Raw genomic sequence first — 22283 nt, 5'->3', positions numbered from 1 at the left:
GGGGGGGGGGGGGAGCGATACACAGAGGAAAAGGAATGTGAGTGGGTGGGACTCAGACATGCTTTGCCTCTTAGCACCTCTGCGTCACTATCCCCAGCAGAAAGAGTGCTGCCTGTGGGTCAGGAGCCCCTGCTCTTCGGGGAGACCCCAGGAAACAGAGTAAGACACGTAGCTATACAACTGCTCTGAGAACCAACTTTCCCTTCTCTTTAGACTCCTCCATTTAGTCTTTGTTTCTTTTTTAATCACTAGACTTTCGTTATTAGGGCAGTTTTAGGTTTACAGACAAATTGAGAGAAAAATTAAGTTCAGAGATTTCCATATGCCCCCTGCCCCCTACATGCACCCTCCCCCACTGTGGACATCCCCACCAGAGCGACCCTTTTGTTACGACGGATGAACCTACGCTGACACGTCATTATCACCCCGAGTCCATAGGTTACATTAGGGTTCACTCTTGGTGCTGTGCGTTCCATGCACTTGGACACATGTATAATGACATGAATCCACCACTGTAGTATGTCACACAGAGTAGATTCGCTGCCCTAAAAATTCTCTGTGCTCCACCGATTCATCCCTCCCTCCTCACCCAAGCCCCTGGCAACCATGGATCTTTTCACTGTTTCCATAGTTTTGCCTTTTCCAGAATAGCACAGAGTTGAAGTCATACAGCATGTAGCCTTTCATTCTTCCCTTCTTGTGAGTGGACCTACTCGTAACCGCACTGCCATTTCCAGGTACAAATGACACCCCAGCACAGAGGGCTCAGGAAGCCTGCCCAGGGTCACACAACCAGTAAGTGGCAGAGCTCACGCTCGAGCTTGGGCCTGGGTTCTTATCCATTTGGTCCCCTGCATCTGATCAATGCTTGTGGCATTAGGAACTTTTCTCAGCATCCAGGAACCACCAGCCCCCCAACCTCTTCCTCGAGGTCAGACTGTGGGCCACTAGCTGGGAGAGGAGAAAGGGGGTGGTCCCCAAAGGGTGAGTCCCCACACATCCTTGGAGGCTCCTTACCTGTCCCAGGCCACTGGGCAGGGAGACAGCAGGCGGCAGGTTGAGGCTTTCTCTTCACAGTTCCCGGCAGCGATCCTGGACTCCATGAGGAAGCAGGAGATGCGGATGGGCGGGGAGGCTGGCCAGGGCCATGGTGCTGGCTCCCCGGCCGAGCAGGTGAAAGCCCTCATGGACCTGCTGGCCGGGAAAGGCTGTCAGGGATCCCAGGCCCCACAGACCCCTGATAGGACACCCGACTCTCCACGGGGGCCTCATGGCAACGGTAGGCAGATGGAGGGGTGTCCCCAAGCCTTTTCCTCCTCCTCTCCTTTCATCCCCCCGATTCTACCTCCTGCCCCTGCCTTTCACCTGCCTCCCCGCTTTCCTTCTTTACACCTGCCCTCCCCAACCCTCCCCTCTGACCTCCATCCACAGACTCGCGGATACAGAGACACCAAGAGGCCCTTCTGAGCAGGGCAGGAGGCGGCCTGGAGCTGGGTGGTCCCTCACCCAGGCTCACCAACCTCCTGCTAGTGGAGGGCCTGATGGACTTGCAGCTGAGGGAACACGACTTCACCCAGGTGGAGGCCACACGTGGGGCCTGGCGCTCGGCCAGGACCATCGCCCTGAACAGGCTCTTCCTGCCTCTGTCGCGGGTGTCCATCCCGCCCCGCATCTCCATCACCATTGGGGTGGCTGGGGTGGGCAAGACCACCCTGGTGAGGCACTTTGTCTGCCTCTGGGCCCGGGGGCAGGTTGGCAAGGACTTCTCCCTGGTGCTGCCTCTGACGTTCCGGGACCTCAACACCCACGAAAAGCTGTCCGCAGACAGACTCGTTCGCTCCATCTTTCCGCACGTCGGGGAGTCCGGCCTGGAAGCGGCAGCCCTGGCCAAAGTGCTCCTTATCCTGGACGGCCTGGATGAGTGTAAGACGCCGCTGGACTTCTCCAACACCGTGGCCTGCACTGACCCCAAGAAGGAGATACAGGTGGACCACCTGATCACCAACATCATCCGGGGCAACCTCTTCCCGGAAGTTTCTGTCTGGGTCACCTCCCGTCCCAGCGCAGCTGGCCAGATCCCTGGGGGCCTGGTGGACCGGATGACTGAGATCCGGGGCTTCAATGAAGAGGAGATCAAAGTGTGTCTGGAGCAGATGTTCCCTGAGGACCAGGTCCTCTTGGACTGGGTCCTGAGCCAGGTTCGGGCCCACAGGGCCCTGTACCTGATGTGCACCATCCCAGCCTTCTGCCGGCTGGCGGGGTTAGCGCTGGGCCACTTGTGCCGCCACAGGCAGGGGTCCCAGGACACAGAGCTGTGGCCTCCAAGGACCCTGTGCGAGCTCTACTCTTGGTACTTCCGGATGGCCCTCAGCGGGGAGGGGCAGGAGAAGGGCAAGGCGAGCCCTCGGATTGAGCAGCTGGCCCACAGTGGCCGCAAGATGGCGGGGACGCTGGGCCGGCTGGCCTTCCATGGGCTGGTCAAGAAGAAGTACGTGTTCTATGAGCCGGACCTGAAGGCGTTTGGTGTGGACCTTGCTCTGCTGCAGAGCACTGTGTGCGGCTACTTCCTGCAGCGGGAGGAGACCCTGGCCTCCTCGGCAGCCTACTGCTTCACCCACTTGTCCCTGCAGGAGTTCCTGGGGGCTGCGTACTACTACAGCGCGTCCAAGAGGGCCATCTTCGACCTCTTCACGGAGGGCGGTGTGTCCTGGCCCCGGCTGGGCTTCCTCACGCATTTCAGGAGTGCGGCCCAGCGGGCCCTGCAGGCTGAGGACGGACGGCTGGATGTGTTCCTTCGCTTCCTCTCCGGCCTCTTATCTCCAAGGGTCAATGACCTCTTGGCGGGCTCCCTGTTGGCCCCGGGCGAGCAGCAGGGCTCCCGGGTGCAGGTGGCCCGGCTCCTGCAGGGCTGCCTGCAGCCCAACACGGTAGTCTGTGCCCGGGCAGTCAATGTGCTGCACTGCTTGCATGAGCTGCAGCACACAGAGCTGGCCCGCAGCGTGGAGGAGGCCATGGAGAGCGGGGGCCTGGCCAGGCTGACCGAGCCCCCGCACCGAGCTGCCCTGGCCTACCTTCTGCAGGTGTCAGATGCCTGCGCCCAGGAGGCCAACCTGTCCCTGAGCCTCAGTCAGGGTGTCCTCCAGAGCCTGTTGCCCCAGCTGCTCTACTGCCGGAGTCTGAGGTGGGCACCAGGGTGGTGTGTGCAGGGGTGTTGGCAGAGGAGAGAGGAGAGGACCTGGGAAGTACTTCCCCTCCACCAGCAGCCTCTGCATCCGTGTTAGGGGGCTGCTGTAACAAAGGTCCACGGACTGGGTGGCTTAACGCAATAGAAACGTATTCTCTCACAGTTCTGGAGGCAGAGTCCAAATTCAAGGTGTTGGCAGGGCTGTGCTCCCTCTGACACCTTCAGGGGAGGATCCTTCCTGCCTCTCTAGCTTGAGGTGCTGCTGGCAACCCTTGGCTTATAAATACATCACTCCAATCATTGCCTTTGTGGTCACATGGCTACCTTCTCCATGCCTCTGTCTTCACATAGGGCTTTCCTCGCTTGTAAGGACATCAGTCGAATGGGATGACAGGCCCACCTCACTCCAGTATGACCTCATCTTATCTAATTACGTCTGCCACAACCCTGTTTCTAAATCGGGTCACACTCTTGAGCCCCTGGGGGGTTAGAATGCCAACATATCTTTTGGGGAGACACTATTCAGCCCATAACACCCTGTGAACCATCCCAGTGCTGATAGAAGCCACACCCACACTCTCCACTCTCAGCCCATCTTCTGTCCACTGCTCCGGACCTTAATAGGGGCTGAGGGAAGGGCACCAGGGCCAGGGCCATTCAGGACCTGAGAGCAGCTTCCATGTCCTCAGAAGGAGGAGAACCAGCAGCAAGCATCTCCCAGATGCACACGGATAGAAACCGCAGGGCTCACGCCACTGAGCCTCCCCGTTCACCTGTGTAGGGAAACTGTGAGCAGGGTGGGTGTGCTGTCCTAGATCTCTGGGCCGTATGGTGGGAGCTACATTGGAATGGAGAGAGGGAGGGGATCCAAGCCTGGGTGTCTGAGCTTAGTGCCCCCTCTTGCCTTCCTGTGCCAGCCAGGGACTGCAGCCACCCTGCCTATGGGAGGTGGTACCACTCACTATTGCTGTTCCTCCCGACCAGGCTGGACACCAACCAGTTCCAGGACCCCGTGATGGAGCTGCTGGGCAGCGTGCTGAGTGGAAAGGACTGTCGCATTCAGAGAATCAGGTAACGCTGACCCAGGAGACTCCGCCCAGGGCACCTACCTGTCACTCTGGGTCTGAGGGCTCCTTTCCCATCCTCCTTTCTGCTCAACTAGCTGGTGGTACTTTCAAAGAGAGGTGTCTGGAGCATGCAGCAGCTTGTTTCCGCCCATTCCAGAAAGTTCCAGGGGCTCAGGTACTCATCTGTAAGAAGAGAGGAAGGATATGGTGAGGAGCAGAGGCTATTTCTCCAAACAATATATGTACCGACATGGCACCAGGCCCAATTTTCTCACAGTTTGCCCTGATTGTCCTGACATGCCAAGGTTGTGGGTTAAATCCACAGTCAGGGCACATACAAGAATCAACCAATGAATGCATAAATAATTGGAACAAACAATCTTTCTCTTCTCTCTCTCTCTCTCTCTCTCTCTCTCTCTCTCTCTCTCTCTCTCTCTCCCTTCTTCTCTTTCTTACAAATCAATAAAAAAGATTTTTAAATTTAAACATTGCATCTTTAATGTAATTAGATTAAAGTTTACATGCTGACCAAAGGACAGATCTATGTGTTTATAAAATCTCTCCTGTAATAATTTCCAAGTTTGAGTAACACCCTTGTTGGTACTTGAAATGATTCCATGACCTAAGGGCAGCTTTCAGAGAATTAGGGAGGTGGGTTTGGAGAACATGACCCAAGAATAATTTTTTATTGTCACACAAGGCTTTGGGTTCTGGAATAACCTATATCTGAGAAAATAAAAATGTGGAATGAATCAGGAGCAAAACAATTATTGAGGACTGTGGTTAGAGTAGTAGGCTCCATGTGATCTTGTACAGACACCTCTGTGCCTAAGGAGGGTAAAATCAGTTCATCAGAGCTGTGAGTGCTTGAAATTGGCCGTGGTGGGAGTATTTACACTATGGAAATTGGCCAGTTACAAATCAGGGTTGTTGTATTTTGTTTTTTCCTGAGAGCCAGTTTTCTAGCACACCACTGCCTGGGGTCCATGTGGTCGATTTCTGTAACCGCCTGCCCTCATTCCTGTGCTATGTAGCAGTTGTTGTGCTGAATTCTGACCAAACTTCCCTGGAACCCTTTGCCAGTGTGCAGGTCTGTCTGCCTACTCTAGTCCTACCTTGCTTGGCTCAGAGGCTTTTGTGGGCCTGGCATTCTGGGCTCACCTGATCTCTGCCTCTGTCCTGGCCCTAATGATGCTGGTGAGGCTGAGGGGTTTGGATCATGAGCTGATATTTATAGACTTGCCATAACCACTCCTCTCCCTCTCCTTGGGCAGCTTGGCTGAGAACCAGATCAGTAACAAAGGGGCCAAAGCTCTGGCCAGATCCCTCCTTGTCAACAGAAGTCTGACTTCTCTGGAGTAAGTACAACACCAAAGGCCAGTCTTTCACCATGGGGACAGGGAGCACTTGTGAGACATGTTGTGAAGTCCCCTTGACCACTCTCTCCCACGGGTGGATTGGAAGAATAGCTGAGCAAACAATGTCACAGTTCCTGCTCAGCTATTCAGACTCGCCCAGGAAGCACCAGAATTTCAGGCCTGAACTTGGAGTTATCATTCTCCTCTCCGTCCTTGGCTCAAGTCCACTAGTGCATCGGATCCTATTTTCTTCTTCCCATCACATGGGGCCCCTTCAGAAACTCCTTCCTTGTTTGCCTACATAAAAATCTCTGTCCCACTCGCACCAAACATGAAATCCTAAACCCTGATACATTCTGTTCAAGAAGCATAGACTTAAAGGTCAGTGTAACTTCTGCTCCTCCTTCCCTCCTGGGCACTGGATGAAAGAGAATGGTTGTTTCTCTCTTCCTTCCTCCAGCCTCCGCTGTAACTCTATTGGACCTCAAGGGGCCAAGGCGTTGGCAGATGCTCTGAAGATTAACCGCACCCTGGCCTCTCTGAGGTACGTGTCACCTGCTTCCCCCTGAAAACCTTCCCTTCAGGGGCCACCCATGGAATGGGAGGTGATTGAAAATGTGGGCATCAGACACCAGCTCCCACCCAGAGGATACCACAGGATCTTGTATCCTAAGCAACTTTCCAAGTCCCAGCTCCTCCCTGGTTATTGTGCTTGTGTTTACGGCCTGAGCCAGGAATAGAGGAGAAGAAGGGTAGAGGTCTGTAGAGGTGGAGGAACAAAATAATCTATGAGGAAAACCTCTCGTCCTCCATTGAATGAGAAAGTCCCAAGACCATGGTGTCAGAATGTTCCCCTGAGGTGTTTGCCAAGACATTAAAAGCCCATCTTCCAGAAGATTCTTCTAGTTTGGTGTGGTTTGCTGTGCTCCTTTTAGGAGCTAGTGGTTGTATCCATCCTAAGTTGAATATGTACCACCATTTTGTTTTGTTTTTATGTATTTGTTTGTTTGTTTGTTTATGCTTCAGTTATATATTCTAAAATTAAAAATTGTAAGATTTGATTTTATCCTAGAAATTCATTGCTTCTGAGTTGGTGCATCACAATATGGCTTATTTCCTATAAGAACGTCTTTCCTAGGGACCAATTTCAGTGTATTATGGTCTGTGTGAACACCTTCTATAGTAGATGTTCTGAGTAACAATTCCACATCGGAAACTTTTTTGTTGTTGTTAATCTTCACCTGAGGATATTTTTTCTCATTGCTTTTCAGAGAGAGCAGAAGGGAGGGAGGGAGGAAGAGAGAGAAACATCCATGTGAGTGAGACCCATCAACCAGTTGCCTCCTGCATGTGCCCCAACTTGGGACAGGGAGCTAACCTGCAACCCAGGTACATGCCCTTGACCCAGAATCAAACCAGCACCCCTTTGGAGTGCAGCCTGATGCAACCACTTAGCAACATCGGCCAGGGCGGAATGTATTTTTTATTAGCTTAATGAAGATAGCATTTCGGTGGGTGTCTGAGTTGATTCAGCTGCTCTTGTTTTGACCATGGCTAATCCATGTTCTTTTCACCAGGCAACTTGATATCTCTTCTATTTTCTTAAGACAAGCTTCATTTTCTTTACTTTTGAATTCTTCATTTATCTTTATTCTGGCTGCGTGGTCGCCTGACCCATGTCTCTCCTCACCATGGCGGCTACCTCTCCCTTATATTGAGGTGAAATTCCCACAAAATTCACCATTTTGAAGTGTGCAGTTCAATGGCACATAATACATTCACAATTATGCAACTGTCACCTCTATCTAGTTCTAAAATGTTTCCGGCACCCTAAAAGAAGACCCTGTGCCCATTAGCTGTCACTTCCCATTCTTCCCTCCCTTCAACAACCACCAATCTGCTTTCTGCTCAATGCATTTGCCTATTCTGGATATTTCATATACATGGAAGCATACAATAAGACCTTTTATGTCTGTCTTCTTTCACCTAACATGTTTTCAAGGTTCATCCACATTTTAGCATGTATCAGTAGTTCATTCCATTTTATGGCTAAATAATATTCATCAGTTAATGGACATTTGGGTTGTTTTCAGCTGTTGGCAATGTAAATAATGGTGCTGTACACATTTGTGTACAGTATTTGAATAACTTTTTTTTTAATGAATCTTTATTGTTCAGATTACAATTGTTTCTCCTTTTTCTCCCAGTTCCCACCCCCCCTCTGTCCTTACTTGCCCCCAGCTGTCCTTATCCATAGGTGTATGATTTTTGTCCAGTCTCTTCCCATACTCCCCACACAAACACCCCTTTCCTCCTGAGAATTATCAATCCACTCCCATTCTATGCCTCTGATTCTATTATGTTCACCAGTTTATTCTGTTCCTCAGATTTTTAATTCACTTGACTTTTAGATTCACTTGTTGATAGATATGTATTTGTTGTTCATAATTTTTATCTTTACCTTTTTCTTCTTTTTCCTCTTTTTAGAGAATATCTTTCAGCATTTCATATAATACTGGTTTTGTGGTGATGAACTCCTTTAGCTTTTTTTTATCTGTGAAGCTCTTTATCTGCCCTTCAATTCTGAATGATAACTTTGCTGGGTAGAGTAGTCTTGGTTGTAGGTTCCTGCTATTCATCACTTTGAATATTTCTTGCCACTCCCGTCTGGCCTGCATGGTTTCTGTTGAGAAATTAGCTGATAATCGTATGGGAGCTCCCTTGTAGGTAACTAACTGTTTTTCTCTTGCTGCTTGTAAGATTCTCTCTTTGTCTTTTGCTCTTAGCATTTTAATTATGATGTGTCTTGGTGTGGTCCTCTTTGGATTCCTTTTGTTTGGGGTTCTGTGCGCTTCCTGGACTTGTAAGTCTATTTCTTTCATCAGGTGGGGGAAGTTTTCGTTCATTATTTCTTCAAATAGGTTTTCAGCATCTTGCTCTCTCTCTTCTTCTGGTACCCCCATAATTCTGATGTTGGTTCGCTTGAAGTTGTCCCAGAGGCTTCTTACACTATCTTCAACTTTCTGAATTCTCTTCTCTTCATGCTTCTCTGGAGGAGTGTCCTTGGCCTCTTTGTATTCCAAATCTTTGAGTTGATTCTTGCGATCCTCTAGTCTGCTTTTGGGTCTCTGTATAATATTTTTTATCTCAGTCAGTGTATGTTTAATTTCTAGTTGGTCCTTTTTCATATCCTCGAGGGTCTCATTGAATTTATCGGCCTTTTCCATGAAATTCTTGAAAAACCTTATAACCGTGGTTTTGAACTCTATGTCCAGTCGCTTGTTCTCCTCCATTTCTTTGGTTTGTGATCTGTTTCCTTGCCTCCTCATTTTCGCTGCTTCCCTGAATTGGTAGGGTAGCTTTGTGTACTAGGTGTCCTATTGGTTCAATGGGTCAGCCTCCCAGTTACTTGAGGTGGACACTCTTGGTGTACCCTTGTGTACTGTGTGTCCCCCAGCAGGAGCTACAGCAAGAACTAGTTTTCTCCTCCTTTGCTTGGGCGGTTTTGGAGCAGTCTGACTGGAGCTGCAGTTAATTTGGTTAAGCTGCCACAGAACAGGCCATTTATATGCAAAAGCCGCTGTGTGGAGCCTGGGCTGGTTTGTAGAATGTGTGGGGCGGGGCCTCAGGGCTGGGCAGGGTCTCAGGGCGTCACTAGGCTGGGGCGTGGCCAACGGCGATGGCTGGCGTCAGCCGTCTCTGCCTTTCCACGTTTCCAAGTCCCTGCGCCCTGCGCTCCAGCGCAGTAAAACAATGATTGCTGGGCACACCTCTGCAAAAAAGTCACTCTCACTTTCCCACCCGATGGCCGAGAGTCCAGCTTCTCCCCGTAGGCGTCTGGGTCCCCTGCGTATCCCCAGAAACTGGATTTCAGAGTGATCGGGAGCTTGTCTCCCTTTGGGTTGAAGAAAAGCCTCGCACCCAGTCGCCCGCCGCCAGCCCGATTCGCGCGCCTCTGTACCTCAGCTTTTCAGTGTTTGTGCTCCTTTCTCTCCTTAGTTGTAAATCTACCACTCAGCCAGCTTTCCCGTGGTTCTGGATGGTAGACGTTTTGTCTTTTAGTTGTATTTTTGAAATTGTTGTGTGAGGCAGCAGATTAGTTGTTTAACTATGCCGCCATCTTGGTTCCTCCTGTCTTCAGTCTTCGCTCTGTCTGAATAACTTTTTAATTCTTTGGGGGTAGATGCCTAGGAGTAGAATTTGCTGGTCACATGGTAACTCTATGTTTAACCTTTTGAGGAACCACCAGTCTGTTTTCTACAATGGCCACACCATCTTACATTCCCACCCGCAGTGGATGAGGGTTCTGATTTCTCTACATCCTCGCCAACACTTGGGTGCTATGACTTTTAGCTGTAACTGGGGTTATGGATGACCTCGCTATTGCTATCCAGATACCATGGGCACCTTGTCCCCAGTCAGCAGGCAAGTGCTTAGAGACTCAGAGGGAAACCTACGTCCAGAGCAGCAGAGGGAAAGGCCAACTGTCCCCCAGTTCCTGTGTGGTGTGCACTGAGGGCATAGAGTGGTCAAAGCCCCTGTCACTGAGCTTAGCTGCTGCCCTCCCTTGAGCATTGGTGACACTGTGGTGGGATTCAGGCCACCATTGGGTGCCCTTGTGTGCTCCATTGGTGACGCGCCTCTTCCTTGCCTCCACAGCCTCCAGAGTAACAGGATCAGGGATGATGGTGCCAAGTTCATGGCTGAGGCTTTGGCAGCCAACCGGACCCTCTCCGTGATGCAGTGAGTGGACATGCTGGCCGTCGGAAAGTCTCCTTTGTACTCTCCCATCTTCTCCTCCAAGGACCTCTCTGCCTGTGTTTTGCAAGGAGGGACGGATGGGCAAGGTCCCGAGGCTTTCTGACCTGTCCGGATGGCCCCTGGAAAACTTGATGTCCATTGCTTTTCCAGAGAAGGAGGTGTTGGGCAAAAAATCAAAAATAAAACCTCCTGCCAATCCAGAAAACCCTCTCCTCAAATGTGAGGAAGAACAAAACAGCTTTATTATTTGAATAAACACTCAACTAGACTGTAATGTACATCATAGGCAATCTACTGCTGAGATTGCACAGACAGAAATAAATCACACCCTTTTCCATAGCCAACAGATACAACCCATTACACACATATTTCCAAGATAAACAACTTGTCCTCAAGTAAGAGAACTGTGCAGCAGCGTTTGTCACACATAGTTTATCCTAAATTAGCCTGGTAGTTGGGGTAGCCATCTGTGTTTGTTAACTGCCGTTAGCCAAAGGAAAGTTAAAACTTTGTATCTTCATGACAAGAAGGCTCTTACAACTTGGGGCCTGTGCTATCTTCTTTGATGTGTACATTTCAAAGAGATGACTCCAAGGCCCTTACAAAAGACACTCCAAAGCTGTAAATCTGTCAGGAAGTTTTTATTTAGCTTTTCAAGGGATTTACATACTTCTCGCCCTGGCTGGTGTTGGTCAGTGGTTAGAGCGTCGGCCCACACACCAAAGGGTCACAGGTTGAATTCCCGGTCAAGGGCACGTGCCTGGGTTGTCCCTGGTCAGGGCACGTGTGGGAGGCAACCAGTTGATGTGTCTCTCTCACATCAATGTCTCTCTCTCTCTCTCTCTCTCTCTCTCTCTCTCTCTCTCTCCTTCCCTCCCTCCCTCCCTTCCACTCTCTTTGAAAAGTAATGGGAAAAATATCCTCTGATGAGGATTAACAAAAAAACAACAACAAAAAGATTTACATATTTCTCAAAGGGACAGGGAAAGGATGTACAATTACAACAAGAAAAGGGGGGGAATTGTCTCTTTACCTTTTGCAACCAGGGGAAATTCTCTTTTTAGATTGCATTTAGCCTCACACAGAAAAGGCCCTGCCCTGTCTGCCCTTCTGGGATGAGCACAGGGGTTCTCCTGTAACACCCCCTCCTCCAGGTTTAATAAGAGAGGAAGTAGCTTTTGGAGAAGAGGAACCTAAGTGGAGGAAGGTCTGCCCCAGGGAAGACTGTATGGTTGGGAGGAAGGCTGCTGCTTGGTCTACAGGGAAGTAGACTGTTGAGGGTTGAGAGGGTTGGATGGGCAGGGGGTCGGTGGTAACTGTACGTGGAAGTCCCCACAGGAGGTTGCTGGATATTATCAGTGTCAACTGGTCACTGCTTTCCAGTTTCTGACAAAGGAGGGCCTGGCTGCCCTTGCCTCTTCATCGCCACATAATGTCATCTCTTGGCACCACTTTGGCAATAATCGGCAGACCTTTCCTGGAGACCCCTCCCCCCATGCTGTGATACACAGAGCTGGCGCTCAGCACTCCGATGTCTCCGGCCTCTCACCTTGAATCAGAGTATTCTTGGCCTGGAATGGCTGTGACCAGCTTTGCTAAAGGACCCCTCTTCTCTCTCACAGCCTGCAGAAGAACACCATCGGGCCCATGGGAGCCCAGCACATGGCAGATGCCCTGAAGCAGAACAGGAGTCTGAAGGAGCTCATGTGAGAAATGCAGAAAGGCCAAATTGGTATCCTCAGTGTCTAACACAATGCCCAGCGTATCATAAATATTTGTGAGCATGGGGATGGATGGATGGATGGATGGATGGATGGATGGATGGATGGATGGATGGATGGATGGATGGACGGACTGGTATTTGAGTGGGTGGATGAATGGGTAAGGGTGTGAGTGGATGGATGGATAAATGTATAGGTGCAGAAGAACTGGCTTTGGACCCCAAAGCAATGGACCAGGAGAATGGAGATCCAGATTCACAGGACTGAGTGAGCCACAACTGTTTCAGGCTCACATTTACTGCCTTCTCGGCTAGCAGAAGAAAATAGCATTTCCTAGCCACCTTCACATAACATATCACAAATACCTCTCATTGAAGAGTTAGTCTTGCCTCCTGGCCCCTACTCCCCTGCCAGGGAGCCAAGGACTTTGCTACCTTCATCTCTTATAGGAAGCAGGAGGTCACTTACAGAGGTCACTGGCCAACCAGCCTCAAGCAGGAGAGACTGTGTCCTGGCACCGTTGAGACAACAGAGACAGCCCTACCCTGCCCAGCTGTTCCAGGAGGCCGGCTCACCAGTGTCTCCTCTCTTACAGGTTCTCCAGTAATAGCATTGGCGATGGAGGTGCCAAGGCCCTGGCTGAGGCCCTGAAGGTGAACCAGGGCCTGGAGAGTCTGGAGTGAGTCTGCCTGACCACCCTCCAGGGGTGGCTGTGGGCAGAGGGTAACTCCCTTCCCCCCTGGCCCGCCTCGGGTTTCCTATCCAGTAGGCGGGTGGGTCCTGGAAGGAGGGCTATCAGTCAGGGCCACTTCCCTGCCAGAACCCAACCAACCCCCAACCCTGGGCATACTATGATCTCAGCGTCTCTCCCTCCATGCCTACCCGACCTGTTTTATCCTACCACACCAGCTCCATTTCCCTGGACAGTAGGGGTTGGTGTTTTCAGGGTGACAACAGCACTGAAAGCCCTTTAGAAGTTAGTGCAGGTAGCTAAAAGGTCAGCAGCAGTGGCCTTGGTGGGGGTTGGGGGAGCTTGGCACTGCTCCCACACTGGGGAGACTCAACTGTGCCACTTTCTCTGGGGGCTGCAGACACAGCGCATGCCCCCTCTCTAAGGCCATTTGGAGCCACCCAAACCAAAGCAGAGTCAAACTCTGGGGCTGGTTGTGCTATAGCCACCTGCCCTGACCTAGCAGGGGCTGGACTGTGGGGGATGAGAGAGGAAAGAGGGATGATGAAAAAAACACAATGTGGCATGGCACCTGCCTCAGGTATCCCCCAGCTCCCTGTCGAGCTTAGTGCTTCAGCTGGACTGATGGCTCCCTCTGAGTCCTGAGACAGCCACGCCAAATGTGCCCTCTCTTCTGTCTTCAGCCTGCAGAGCAATTCCATCAGTGACACCGGAGTGGCAGCGCTGATGGGGGCCCTCTGCGCCAACCGAACCCTCCTCAGCCTCAAGTAAGTCCCAGCCTCCCTCTCCAACCAGGTATCCCTTGGGTCAGGGGGTCCACAGGGACTCGGGGACTTGGAAGGAAAGGCTGGAGCTGGGAAGTCCACATTACCCCTGTGACGACCTATGGCTGGGCAGCTTGGTTCTGGAGCTGGCATCCTGCACTTTACCTTGCTCTTGGGAGGGCAGGGCAGCTGTGGCCCTCAGCTGGCCAGTTCTGCTGCTCCCTGCCCATATACACATCCCTTAGGCACCTAAGCACCCATGCCTGCCCCTCACCGCTCTGAGGTCCCACTGTCGTATCCTCTTCCTCCTAGACTGTCCTCCTGGTAGGTCCTAAAGGGAGACACTTGGCTGCCTAGCCACCAGAACCTGGGCTCACTGGGGGCACACACCACGTGATTGCTCAGGAAGTCCAGGTCCCACATGAGGTTTCTCTGGTTCTAAAAGCCTGAACACCTGGGCTTGTCTCCCCCAGAAGCCTCATCTGCCTGGTCAGCAGCTCAGGGTCTTCTCTTTCTTCAGCCTTCGAGAAAATTCCATCAGCTCAGAGGGAGCCCAGGACCTGGCTCAAGCTCTCTGCACCAACAGCACCCTGAAGAACCTGGAGTACGTGAGGGGGTGGGGGGAGGGGCTGTGCTTTCTAAGGCTCCTTTATGCCAGGGCCTCACCTATGCAAAGCCCAGAGACTGATGGGCCAGGCCCTGGTCACTCCTGCCATTATCAAAGGCTGAAGAAGGACCTGGCTGGGAGGAGGCAGCCAGGAGACCTGGCCCCTGGTGGCGACTCTGACACAAGTCCCCCACTGTCATGTCATAAATTACATGAGGATGAAGTAGTGGCAGCTCTCTGCCTGCTCCCCGGCCCTCAGCCCTTTGCTATGGATGAGCATGTGGAAGGGGCCACATGGTGGGGGCAGCACAGTACAGGAATCAGGAGTGAGTCCTCTGCCACCTCCTAGTGGGCGACCTGCCATGGAACCTCACTGAGCTGAGCTTGGGCCCACTCCCCCTGGGGTGTCAGATTTGTTACAACAGTCCAGGGCACATGCCTGGCACATGCAAGTGCTCCATAGCGTGAGCTAGGCTATCCTAGTGGGCCCGATGCAGTCCTTGGGTTGGAGGAGGGTGGTCTGGATTCCCTGGGGAGCAAGGACAGGGGACGCCATGGTCAGCTTGTGCTCACTTGCCCCTGTTCCTCTCCTTCCAGCCTGACAGCCAACCTCCTCCATGACCAGGGTGCCCAGGCCATCGCAATGGCAGTGAGAGAAAACCACACCCTCATGTCCCTTCAGTGAGTCCTCAGGGCCCCCACCCACCTCACCCCCTGCCCAGAGCTGCAGGGCTCCCCCAAACCAGGTGATGCAGGAGACCAAGTCCAGCTCTGGGCATGTCCCACACGGTCTCTGGGGCCTCCAGCAGGCTGCAGGTGGTCACTCGCAGGGCCACCAGCCCTGCCCCCTGCTCTGCTTCCTGAGGTTGATCCACGGAGAGGCCAATGGGGTGGGAGGTGGGTAACCACAGCTGTGCCTCTGTGCCACGTGCTTTATGCAGGGACCATCTGGAGTCTTTATTTGAGCCTGTCCCTGTACCCACCCCTAACCAGAGAGCAAACGTTGACTCCTTGGGACTAAGGCTGAGGAGGGTTGCAGGAGCTCTGCCCATCAGTGGTCCCTCTAGAACACACCCCGCAGGGACTCCACCCCCTGGTGTCAGATTCTCCTGGGAGAAGCCCCTCTTTCTGGAGCCCAGGACCTCCTGGACTCTGCTTTGGGCCACACAGTCACGTGGTCCGTGTCTGCCCAGCCTGCAGTGGAACTTCATCCAGGCCGGCGCGGCCAAGGCCCTGGGACAAGCACTACAGTTCAACAAGAGCCTGATCAGCCTCGAGTAAGTGGGGACTCCACGGGGTCAGGGGCATCTGAAACCTCAGTGCCCACCAAGCGCAGGCTCATGCCCTCAGCACACAGCCTCCTCTGTCCTAAGGCCAGCAGGCATGTTTCCATCCTCATCTGCTTTAAAAACCACATAACAGCTTTATTGAGGTATATAATCCACTGGTTTCTACTACATTCACAGTTGTGCAACTACCACCACAACTCAAGTTAGAACTCAGATCCATCAGTGGTCACTCCCCCTTCTGCCCTATTCCGGGCAACCACTAATTTATTATCTCTATGGATTTACCTATTCTTGACATTTCTATAAGTGAAATGATACGATATGTGGTCTTTCGTGACTGGCAACTTTCATTTAATATGTTTTCAAGGTTCAGCCACATTGTGGCATGTGTCAGTACTTCATTCCTTTTCATGGCTGAATAGTGTTCCACTGTCTGGATAAGACTTTCATCTGTTGTTGGACATTTGGGTTGTTTCCACTTTTTAAAAAAATATTTTTACCGATGTCAGAGAGAGGAAGGGAGAGGGAGAGAGAGATTGAAACATCAATGATGAGAGAGAAAATCATTGATTGGCTGCCTCCTGCACGCCCCCTGCTGGGGACTGAGCCTGAAACCCAGGCATGTGCCCTTGACTGGAATGGAACCCGGGGCCCTTCAGTCTGCAGGCTGACACTCTATCCATTGAGCCAAACTGGATAGGGCTTGTTTCCACTTTTTGGTTATTATGAATAATGCTGCTGTGAACATCCATGTACATGTTTCTGTGTATGCTTTCAGTCCTCTTGTGTATACACCTGGGAATGGAATTGCTGGGTCAAATGGTAACCTTTTGAGTTTCATCTCCTTTTGACGCTGACTACTTCTCTCTCAGCTTCCAGGATATCCCATCTCTGGCTAGTTCTGTTTGACTCTGATACACTCGTGTTCCTCAGGGTTCTACCCCAGGCCACCTTCCCTTGAAGGTGCGATCTCTCTTCTGGAAGCTCTCCTCCTCTCCCAGGCTTTGAAGTCCTTATGGCCCCACAGCTATATCCCAGACCTCTCTCCTGAGCTCCAAACCCGTGTGTCTACTCCCCATTCCGCACCTCCCTTTGGATGTCTCAATGGTACTTCAGATTGCCTGAATGATCCCCCCTCCCCCACAAGCCTGCTTCTTGGTCCCCCATCTTATGACTAGAACCAGCCAACCAACTGTGAAAAGTAGAAATATCATCCTTGCTCTTTTCCAAGTCCTACTGACTCATTTCCAAGTCCTGTTGATTCTCTTCCCAGTGCCCCACCCCCATGGCTACTGTCCAGGCATCGGCGTCACTCACCTGCACCACTGCAGCAGCCTCCACCTCCAGTCCATCCACGACTAGCCAGGATCTTTTCAAAATGCAAATCTGTCCCTGTCCTGGTGAGATGTTTCAGTGGCTGCCCAGGGCCTGCCGAGTGAAGTCCAACCTTTAGCACGGCTTCTAGGCCCCCGAACATCTGCTTCCTTCACGTTTCCTCAGCCTCGTTTCACTCTCGAGAGACTTGACTCAATGTCTTTGGGCTCTTTAGACGTGCTAGGCCCCCTCCCCATCTCTTATCCTTTGGGTTTTGGTTTAGACCTACTTCTCTGGGCAGCCTCTGGGACCACACTGCAGCCTGCTCTTAGCCTATAGTGACTGCTCATTTAATCATGTCTCCTCACCTGAGTTCCAAAAAGGTGGAATCGGCCTTGCTGGTGCACAATATACACTCAAACTCTGTTAAATTATTACTGCAAGCTAGCAAGAATGGCCTGGGGCCAGAGGGCTTTCAGAGTTCGAGTTGGCTTCGAAAAGCACACCTTTTGTCTCATGCATTTGCTGACAATGCTTCCATGTGCCCCTTTTTTGTTTGCTTCTGATGGTCCAGACCCCAGGTCTCTCTGCATGTTCATTAGGAGGCCATGGGGTGACCATGGAGTATAGTGTACGATGTGTGTGGCCTGAATTAGATAGAAGGTCCAAGCTCAGCATGTCATGCTAGAGAGCTGGCCCAGGCTCACTCTTTGTGCTCAGTTTACAGGAGAACGCCATCGGGGACGAAGGCGCCTGCGCAGTGGCCAGTGCGCTGAAGGCAAACACCGCCCTCACTGCTCTCTAGTAAGTCCTGCCGCGTGCGCGGCAGCCCAGGATGCCAGCCCTCCACCATCCTTTCATATGAAAAACCATTTTTGTTTCCCAGCCTAGGAAGCTGTGTTTGATTTTCCTAATATTGGCAACCAGGCAGGAAAAGGGATGCCCAGCGCATTCTTGCTCCTGCAGTTACAAGATTTAGGGGTACAGGCAGTGTTCTCCTCCAAACTTTCCAGGAGACTACCTCTATTTCCTATATCCATAGTATCTAGATATGTCCCAAGCACAAACAGTGTAGGTAGAATATGCAGTATCCTTTGGACAGATCACAGCTCATTTTCAGTGCTATTTTGTCACTTTCAACCCTAAGTCAAGGGTGGTGAAAATGAAGGGTGACTGTGAATGGAAGCTGGGCCCAGGGCAGGTATGAGGGCTGGAGAGCCCAGCCTGTCTGGCCCGCCTACGTTGACAGCATCTCCTCTTAGTCTCCAGGTGGCCTCCATTGGTGCACCGGGGGCTCAGGCACTGGGGGAGGCCCTGGCTGTGAACAGAACCTTGGAGATTCTCGAGTAAGTATTCCAGCCTCCGGCTAAAGTCTCTTGCCCAAAGAAACCAAACTGTTGATTCAAATGAATAGATATGGAGGAGAAAAAAAATCAATTTATAAGAAATTCACAAAGCAATTAAGTATCAAGCATGCCCCAGCTTCCCCATTCCTACTTCCCCCCTTTTCCCTGGGAGTCACTACTGTTGGGCCTCCTTTTCTTGAGTACCTGCTTTTCTTGGTCTTGCCCGGGCTGAACATGTCCCAAGGTCTTGTTTAGGGGTTCCTGGGGTGGTCTGTGTCCACTGATCTTGGTCTTTAAGATCCAGGAGTTTGCGGCCTCAAGCTCTGTGGGGCTTTCAGGCATGTCCAGGTCACCCCTGCTCCCGTGGTTCTGTGATGCTGAGCACACAGGGACTGCTGCATGGAGTGTTGCCTCTCCTGTCTCGGCCCAGCTCTTCCTTTGGAATGTAAAAGGAGAATGAAGGCACCAACAAACCACCCAGGTTGGGCTCGCTCAGCCCTCCTGTGCGTCCTGCTTGCTCCCCAAAGCCAAACTCCATTTTGGCTTGAGCGTAAGGAAGGAGCAACCTAACACCCCATGGTTGCTGAGTCCACACTGCCTCTAACCAGTAGCCCATACTCATCTGAAGAAATATCATTTTCACCTCTCAGCTATCACTGTGCCTTACATTTCCTGTCTTTTCTTTATTTTTAAACCCTCACCCAAGGATATCTCCCCCCCATACCCATTGATTTTTAGAAAGTGGAAGGGAGTGGGAAAAGGGAGAGAGGTGAGAGGGAGGGAGAAACATTGATATGAGAGAGACACATCGATTGGTTGCCTCCCACATGTGCCCCAACTGGGGCCGGGATGAACCTGCAACCCAGGTATGCGCCCTTGATGGGGAATCAAACCTACAACCCTTCAGTGCACAGGCCAACGCTCTAACCACTGAGCACACTAGCCAGGGCCATTGCCTGTCTTTTTTTACAGCTTAAGAGGAAACGCCATTGGGGTGGCTGGAGCCAAAGCCCTGGCAAATGCTCTGAAGGTCAACTCAAGCCTCCGAAGACTCAAGTGAGTGGTTGTGGAGCCCTATCTGCACCCCCAGAGCAGAGGACTTCTATGCTGGAACCTCCCCAGGGGATTAAATGCTCTTGATTTTCTCTGTAGCTGCTTCCCTCTGAATAGAAATAGTTCAGACTGTTCTGGTTACTAGCCTATCTAGTAAAGAGGGAATATGCTAATTGACCCTCATGCCATCGCAAAGATGGCAGTACCCACAGCCAATAAGGAGGGAATATGCTAATTGACTTCCCCACCCTCAAAGATGGCAGCACCCACAGCCAATAAGGAGGGAATATGCTAATTGACTTCCCTACCCTCAAAGATGGCGGCACCCAGTCCCCTCAGCCCCACCGAGGCGGCAGGCGCAGCAAGGCTGGGCCCACCCCCAGGCAGGCCCGGCCACTCCACATGTCTGCCTCCGGAGCCCCCCAGTCCCCTCAGCCCCCCAGCCGCCCAGGGCTAGCCAGAGGCGCAGGCAAGCCTCAGATGTCGGCTGCCCAGCCGCCCAGGCCTGGCCGAGGCTTGCACTGCCAGCAGTGGCAGCAGCAGAGGTGTGATGGGGTGTCGCCTTCCCCTGATCACCGGGTCGCCTCCTGCCCCTGGGGGCTCCCAGACTGTGAGAGGGGGCAGGCTGGGCTGAGGGACACCCCCCTCCAGTGCATGAATTTTCATACACCGGGCCTCTAGTAGTCTATATTATGAATGAGTTTGTTCATTTTGCCTAGCATAGGTCAGAGGTAAATCACTTAACATCAGCATTTTTGGTCTTATAATCTCCATGGCACTAAGATGGTACAACCTGGCTCCTCATAAACTCGTCTCAGGATTAAACGCCCACCTTGCTGTTGCTATGGTACCTGTGGACAAATCAGTTCCAGAACTATCCCACAAGATAATGCAGTGTTGCTTTCAGAGGTGTGTTCTGCCCTGACTGGCTCACTCTGGTGTCTCCATCTTTTCTCTACCTAGTCTTCAAGAGAATTCCTTGGGGATGGATGGGATGATATGCATTGCCACGGCACTGTCTGGGAACCACGGGATCCAGCATATCAAGTGAGTGGGGTTCGGCAGACTCTGCCCTTTCCTGCCATTCTCACCCTTAGAACTGCTCCCAGGTCAGGCCCTACCTTCTGCCTGACTTTTGGAGCCAGTGGACTCCCAGGCCCCTCAGCAGCTCTGGGGAAAAACTCAATATAAAAGAAAGCCACTCAGAGCCTTGTCCATGGGAGAGATCCTGGAAGCACCAGGGTTTCACCCAGAGTTCTGCATCTTATGTAGTGACCTTCTGCTCTTTACTAAAGAGAAACTGTCGCCTCTAGCCCTTCCGCCAATTTCTCAATTTATCCTACTCTTTCTCTAGTCTCCAGGGGAACCACATTGGGGAATCAGGTGCCAGAATGATCTCGGAAACTATCAAGACAAACGCTCCCTCGTGCACTGTTGAAATGTGAGCAAAGCAAGTTCCTGGTGGACCGGGCAGGAGGATGGGCAGAGCTGCAGCTGGAAGCCTTCAAACAAAAAGACCGTTTTCCAGGGTGGTTTCCTATTTCCTGGGAGTGACGCTGACCTGCCCGAGAGCTGGCACACTGCAGAGGCAGGAAAGGTGCTGCCAACGGAGGGGGCGAGCCTCTTCGGGCCCAGGGTCAGCCCAGGGTCAGTCCAGGGTCAGTCCCGGCAGGGGAGATGGACTCTCTGGTCTGGGACAGAGGAAAGGGTCTTCCACTGAGGGACCCAGGACTTACACCTTAAAGCTCAGCAAGTAAGAAGCTGGCCTTGAGGTCCTCATGTGCCCCCAACTTTTTAAAATTACCACTTTTCCACTCATCTGGTTAAAAATCACCCCTCCCTCTGAAACGAGCTGACATATTCCAGTGAACTGAGTATCAATTTGGCATTGACAGAGAGGACCTCTCTTTTCTCAAGAAGAAAGTTTTAGGGGTATGATCCTTAGAGATATATGGAAAAATGTGGGATTTTTAAAAAGAGAAATAAAGATTTTTTATAGAATTCTGGAGACAGAGGGGGGGAAAAAAACTTTCCCAAAGTTTTTGCCGTTTTTTAAATCCATCACAAAATCTCTTACAGGCATGGATTATGTCTGGCATATGTTATTTGGAGTCTGGCACACAAGTTATCAATAGCATGTTCAATAATGTTATTCTTAATAATAATGTTATTATTATTGGGCTTCCAATAATTATTATTACTCTGACTACAACTTCCCTCTGAAGGCAAGGCAAGCTCAGTTTCCATGTGGCATAGATTCCCTCAGATGTCTGTGCTGAAAGGGAAAAGATCCTAAATGGACACCATAGCTCTCATCAATTAAATAACCAAGGGAAATGCTTATAAAGATTACAAAGTAATTATTGTTTTAAAATTTGGACAGGAAGCACTGTTGTTCCTAATGTTTCTTTAAAAATGAATATTCAGGCAAGAAACAATGGATACTAAAACCTGGATGAAAGCCAATTGAGGAAGAAGATATTCACATAGTCTCAAAACATCACCCCACAAAGGGTATCTAAAAGGTACCTTACAGAATATTTCAAATGTTGCCTTAACTAAGTGATTAAACTTAATGTCACCAATAATGGGACAAATGGGTATCAGGGGCCCTGATGTGATGCACTGAGAAGGACATATCGCTGATGTAGTATTTTTGCCAAAAAGGTTTACCTGAATCTAATCACGAATGAATAATCTGACAAAATCAGAATTGAGGAGCATTCTGCAAAAAAAGGAAAAAACTAGCCTGACCTCTTTAAAAATGTCAATGTCATGAAAAATCACAAAGACTTGGGACCGTTTTAAATTGAAGGAGATTCAAAAGACATAACAACTTAAGATCTTTGACTGGATCCTAGACTGGAGGCGGGGAAATCAGCCATAAAGAACATTATTTGGTAACTGGGGACATTTGAACATGGGTCATGTGTAATATTTATTGGATTACTTTTTTAAAAAGGTATTTTTGCTGGGTACCGACAGTTTTTTCTTTCAGTACTTTCAAGATGTTATATACTGTCTTTTGGTTTGCACTGTTTCTGGCTGAATTGAGAACTCATCAGAACAAGAGTTGCAGTAGCTAAATGTTGAAGCAAACTGTGCCATGCAGGAACCCAGCACCGGAG

The 22283-nt window shown here is 50.9% G+C and overlaps 1 protein-coding gene across 1 annotated transcript; it reads left to right on the top strand.

The window, feature by feature from the left end:
* Positions 1-1086: 1086 nt before the first annotated feature.
* On the top strand, positions 1087-21107 carry NLRC3 (NLR family CARD domain containing 3). Its single transcript, XM_008141654.3, has 17 exons — positions 1087-1279; positions 1432-3181; positions 4169-4255; positions 5526-5609; positions 6070-6153; positions 10269-10352; positions 11993-12076; positions 12687-12770; positions 13466-13549; positions 14067-14150; positions 14751-14834; positions 15347-15430; positions 17477-17560; positions 18019-18102; positions 19075-19158; positions 20119-20202; positions 20510-21107. The coding sequence occupies exons 1-17, from the start codon at positions 1102-1104 to the stop codon at positions 20598-20600; spliced, it is 3198 nt and encodes a 1065-aa protein (XP_008139876.2). The 5' UTR covers positions 1087-1101; the 3' UTR covers positions 20601-21107.
* Positions 21108-22283: the final 1176 nt, after the last annotated feature.

This window comes from Eptesicus fuscus, chromosome 4, assembly GCF_027574615.1.
Source record: "Eptesicus fuscus isolate TK198812 chromosome 4, DD_ASM_mEF_20220401, whole genome shotgun sequence".
In the NCBI taxonomy this organism is placed as follows: domain Eukaryota; kingdom Metazoa; phylum Chordata; class Mammalia; order Chiroptera; family Vespertilionidae; genus Eptesicus; species Eptesicus fuscus.
This window is presented reverse-complemented; position numbering and strand designations above follow the sequence as displayed.